At 37.5% G+C, this 6000-nt stretch overlaps 1 protein-coding gene across 1 annotated transcript; it reads left to right on the top strand.

The window, feature by feature from the left end:
* The first annotated feature begins 1588 nt into the window (after positions 1 to 1588).
* Positions 1589 to 2350, top strand: LOC104903908 (uncharacterized). The gene has a single exon (XM_010692044.4). It carries the CDS (start codon positions 1743 to 1745, stop codon positions 2163 to 2165), a length of 423 nt encoding a protein of 140 aa, XP_010690346.2. The 5' UTR covers positions 1589 to 1742; the 3' UTR covers positions 2166 to 2350.
* Positions 2351 to 6000: the final 3650 nt, after the last annotated feature.

Here is a 6000-nt window from a genome sequence, read left to right as displayed (position 1 = left end):
TTAATTATGCTAGTATGTTGTGTAGTAAAGCGGTTCACGTCGTGGCCAAAGCTTCCCATCTTTTCGAAGAAGTGTAGGTTTGATGGAAGATTTACCCCCCAGATGTAGTTTCGCATATTCTCGTGGATAAAACCTTCATTTTAGTGAAAGTATTGTGTCAGACCGTCTGACACAATACATTTGGTCGGACGACCACTCCTCTCTTTCTGTTCATCCCTTCCACCTTTCCTACCTCTCTCTAACTATTCTGATTTCTCATCATCAACCTTCATTTTCTCTCTCCTCTCCTTCTTCCATTCCAACAAAAAACTCTTGTTCAGCTTTCTTTACATAATTCCACTTATTGGTTTACACTTTTGCTCTGCCATAAACATCATAACCCAACTCAGTTCCTAAAGAAATGGAACACCATAACACCGTAAACACCATAACACCATAAATTGATGCAAATTTCTCAGTTGCTCAACTGTCAGATTTTGGGAACCATGGAGTTCAAGTGTTCGCGTCCAACACAACTACTCGCGAAAATGGGACATCTAGATCTGTAGCCTCTAACAATGGCTTTCAAGTATCTACCATGGATGTTGAAGGTCATTGGTAACCAGATTGAGATTGAAGAACAAAGGAAGAGAAAGAGAAGTGAAAGGTGCGCAAAACATTGGAGTTTTAAGAAGAGATTTAATCCATATGAATATATGATAATGAGATTGATGACGATGAATTGGTGATGATGATCGTAAATGGTGATGAATTGATTTTGTTGTCATTATTAATACAACATCTCTTCTGCAATTTAGGGGTAAGAAGAGGAATGAGAAGAAGGAGAAAGTGAGAGAAAGCAGAGGTTAGTGTTTTGTTTTCTTTTCAGTTGGACTTTGTTTTCTTTCAGTTGGACTTTGTTTTCTTTCAGTTGGACTTTGTTTTCTTTCAGTTGGACTTTATTTTCTTTCAGTTGGACTTTGTTTTCTTTCAGTTGGACTTTGTTTTCTTTCAGTTGGACTTTTTTTTTTTTCAGTTGGACTACCTGAAAAAAAACGAAGACTACCTGAAAAAGAATGAAGACTACCTGAAAAAAAATGAAGACTACCTGAAAAAGAATAAAGACCAACTGAAACCCAAAGTAAGTCTAACTGAAGTACAAAAACCAACTGAAAAAAAAGAAGACTAACTGAAAACAAAATGAAGACTACCTGAAAAAAAATGAAGACTACTTGAAAAAAAATTAAGACTAACTGAAAAAAAATTGGAACCACCTGAAAGTCGTCCGACCAAAGATTATGGTCGGACGAGTCCGACACAATACGTTCTCTTCATTTTAATGATATGTCTATTCGCTCTTTTCAAAAAAAAAATCGTAGCCAAATCAATTGTAATAAATCAAACAGAACTTAATAGAAACTATTTGAAACTTAAACTCAATAATCCAAACAGCTTCTAAAATCTAGACTTGTATTATTCATAAACTCGAAAATCCAAAAATCGAATTACTTACCCTTTTCATTTATCTTTCATAAATCACACACATGTGACATGTCGGAAAATAGTTTGCTCCAACATAAGTATCACATTCACACAATCACATACGTGATACGTTCTCGCTTTTTTCCTTGCGCAACAAATCACCATAACATAACACAAGTCCTGAAGTCCACAACAGACGAACACATCGCCAAATCAAATTTCACAATCCCAAAATCAAAAACCCTAGAAAACCCCTCTTTTCTACTCTCACACTTTCAACAATGGCGTCTACCGGAAAATTCCGTCAACTTCTGAAGAAATATGGCAAAGTGGGCTTAGGAGTCCACTTCTCAGTCTCAGCTGCTTCAATCTCCGGCCTTTACGTCGCCATTAAAAACAACGTCGACGTCGAATCTCTCCTCCATAAAGTCGGCATGGGAAGCGTCGATGTTACCACCAATGAACAATCAGAGCTTCCTCAAAACGACGCCGAATTCAGCTCCGATCTTCCGACGCTTTCTCCGCCGCCAGAAAAGAAGAGGAATCGGACGGCTGAACTCGCCGCTTCAAGTGGCGGCGCTTTTGCGTTGGCGCTTCTCTGTAACAAAGCGTTGTTTCCAATTAGGGTTCCGATTACTATTGCTCTTACTCCTCCTATTGCTAGGTTTTTGGCTCGTCGAAATCTCATAAGAACCAATGTATGATTACTTTATTATATACTCGTTTTTGGATATTATCTGAGTTTAGCTTTGAGAAGTTGGATTTTTTTTTTTTTTTTTTGCATTTTGGGAGGAATCTGATTATGATTAATTGATTGATCAATTTGATTTTCTTCTTCTGGTATTTGCAGTGAATACTTTGATTAATAAATAGAATGAATTTGTTGTCATTGGTGATAAGTATATCTGGTAGCTTGATTAGTTTGTGTACTGATATGTTGTGGAATGTTTAATTGTTTGCACTTTTTGTTTAGTAGTGTACGATCTTTGGTATCGTATCAAGGGTTGATTGGAATGGAATTAGTCGTATTGGAGAGGTAAGGTTGTGTACATTTGAACCTCGTAATCGTGGTTAGAGTGGGATGCTGTTGGGGGTAATGTTGATTTTAGACAGAATGTGGAACATGTATTCAACATCGATTTTAATGATGTTTAAGATCATTCAGGAGAAAATGTTTTTGGTTGGTGGGAGCTAGTTAGCAAGGAGCAGGGGATTTGAAGAACAGTTTCGATATTAGAATTTTGTCGGTAGTGGTGTTGATCTTGAGTGTTGGTGTTGATGTAGACTATTGCAAAAAGAGTAGGCAATTTGCTCAAGATTTGCTCTCTTCGGGAGCTGCAGGAGTTTTGAAGTTTTGTTATAGGGTTGTTCTTGCCTTATTGCTATATTCCTTCTTCTAGTGTATATTGGTTCACTAGGACATTTGTTTCGGACAAAATGGTACATAGTGTTGAACTTGGGGTATGTTCATTTCAAAAGGTGTTGTATCTATGATCAATTGATCTTTGTAACTATATCTGTGATCATTGATTCATTGTCTTAAGGTGGTGCTCTGTAATTTAGCCTAAGATTGGTTTTCACTTTTTGCCAGCTGGTTTCTTTGTACTGGAGCAGAACCACCTTGCTCGAGGATTTAGAGTTCCTGATGGCTATTTTTCTGGTTTGTTCTTATAATTTTGTGTTAGTGTTAATGATGATTAGAGGATGACCTTACATCAAGTTATTTCTTGCTTACTGAAAGAATAGAAGAGTCATCACCTTACATAGTTCACTATCAATTTCTAGCATAGGTAATCACCTTAAGACATTGGTTTCACTGTTTTGTATGAGGCAATAGAAGAGTTTACTGCTTACTAACTGATCTTACAATTTTCATGTGATTGTCATCTGTCAACATATCAAACTTCGTGTTCTGCTCTTTGCATTGCGCGTTGTATGTTGATCACTTGCTCCTATCTTACATCAAATTAAGGTGTCAATATCGTCTAAATGTGCTTGTCTTTCCTTAAGAGAACTAAGGGGGCGTATAGTTCACTTCATGGTATGGATTTTTAATCATCGATCTCAAACCACTTTATTGGTTCAAATTCCTGCAATTTTTGTACCTGGGGAACCCACCCTGCAAATCTCCCAAGTATCACTCAATCCAAACCCATGGGTATCATCATATCTCAACTTCCTACAAATTTGAAATTCTCACATGAACAGGAAATCAAATTTTGCGGGAAGCGCTTTCCCTTAAAATTCCCAGGAATGACTTGAACTTATGGAGCAGCTCAGCTGAGTAATATCTTCCCCCACAATGCAAAAAGCAATGCTATCTGCTTCATGTTAGTAATTACACAGATTAGTTGTTGGCTTGTTGCTGCATTCTAATGTGAATTATCGCGATCTTATCGACTGCCAAGGCAACATTTTTGTACCATATTCATTTGAAGCTGCACTCCGTTCTGTGTTTTCAGTTTTTATCCCTCTCCCCCGAACAAATCTAGGGATGTAAAATTGTAAACTATATGATTGATGCAAATTTTAGCATCTTTTGGTTACAGCATTAGTTATCGTACAAGCGTGTAATATATAAAGCAAATTTGAGTACTGTTATAATCATTTGCACGATAAAGAATGGTATGGCCGTTACCTTCTTGTAGTATGGCAAATCTGAGATTATGTCCTCATTCTTTTTTCCTTCCCCAAAAACGGGATTATATCCTCTTTCAATCATCGACATTGGCCTCTAGTGTGCTTCGATGAGTTCAACCTCCTCTTGTAAGTTGCAAATACGTAATTCTTGGGAAACACAAGTTTTAAATTAATCTCTGTTAAGTCCGTAGCTAGAAGAGTTCCTCAAGAGAGAGAGAGAGTGAAAAAACTTTTCCTTTTAGCAAAGAAAACCTCCAAGCTCCCACCGCCCCGCAAAAACCCTAGGGGGCTTGATAGCTGCCTGAGCCGCCTCGAACTCCTCACGACGGATGTGGGGCCCCTCCTCTTCCCCTCTTTTGGTTTCGATCTCTGTTTTTGTGGGTTAGTCTAGTATAGTTCGCCAAGCGCCGCCCTGAGGTGGTCCTTGTGGGCAACAGGGTGGAGTACAAGGGTTCACTTGAAGGAAAATCGAGCTTCGTCGTCGTCTGTTCACTAGTTATATTTTTTGCTTTCTGTTTCGCGGTTCTGGTTGGTCAGTCAGTCAAGTGGGGATGTAATAGCACCCTCATGGAAAAAGGTGAAATATCGTTGCGCGAGAAGTGATTGCAGGCTCCTCTGTTGTCGTCGCCTCCAACGCTGGACCACTAGTATTGCCACTGTCTGAGTGTTTGTTGTGTTATGGACTCGGTGGTTCATTTTTTTAGTTTACGTTATCTGTTACAGTTGTAGTTCACGTTTAACCGCTCCATCTACCCTTGCCATTATGTTGATGGTTATGTCTGGTTGTTAATTAGTAGTGATAGGTGGGCAATAGAAGGATCTTGGTTTCCTAAAAGGGACGATCTATGAAATCTGGACAATAGATACATTGCTCTTGGAGTTGGCCATTGGTTAGTAGATGTAGCTTTACGGGTTCGATTGTTTGGTAAGATGAGAGAAGGTTCTCAATTTTGATATGTTCTAATTCGATCTTCTAGTTCAGGGATTGCAAAGTTGGATCTTCTGATCTATATAATGGATGAATTATATCAATATAATTCGTCCCAAGTTCATGTGATGACTTTAGGAGTTGTCACACTTCAAAAATGCATTATGTGAAAGGCTCTCCAAATTAGTTTGGGGCAAGTTTCGACCTCCACGCATTTTGAGTTCCAGTCTCGCAAGTCAAAAACTCTAGATATCCTTGCAGAAGGGTAGGAATTCACCAAAGGATGTGATTTTTTGTTTGTTCAATCAATAGAATTCCAAGAAGATGTTTATATTCAAGGACCTTGGGATTTATCATTTTGTGAAGGTAGGATTCTACAAGATGAGTTGCGACAGTCTATTTCTAAAGATCATCTAGGTTTAACATCTCATCATATTCTCCTTCAATGTATCATCTATTTTTATCCAAGACATATAACACAACCACACCACAAATTGCCCAAGGCAAATTTCATTTGGACTGGTTCGATAACAAGTTGGTTTGCCTTCATAGAATATATCAATTCAAGTTTAGTGTATGTTTGCATTCTGTTTTACGTTTGGTTGAACTATCTTTGAATTGTAATTTCGTTTTTTTATTAATAAAAATTTTGCCGATGTCAAATAAAATAGAACAATAGGTTCATTATTCGATTCAAAATTCATGAACCTTATTAAATAAGTTTTATGAACCTCGAAATGTGAGCAAAATTCATAATGTTCTTATGTACACCCATGTGATTTGCCGAAAATAAAATATATTGGGACAACACCGAATACCAATTTGAAAATGTTATTTGGTGATAGTTTTTTGTAGAGAAAAAAACTCCACTTACCTAAAACCTAAGATCTATAGTAATAGGATGGTTCAATTTCCTAATCAACAAAAAAAAAAGGATGGTTCAATTTCGAAAATGAAAGAGAGGGTTTGAG

This window comes from Beta vulgaris, chromosome 9, assembly GCF_026745355.1.
Source record: "Beta vulgaris subsp. vulgaris cultivar EL10 chromosome 9, EL10.2, whole genome shotgun sequence".
NCBI lineage: Eukaryota > Viridiplantae > Streptophyta > Magnoliopsida > Caryophyllales > Amaranthaceae > Beta > Beta vulgaris.
This window is presented reverse-complemented; position numbering and strand designations above follow the sequence as displayed.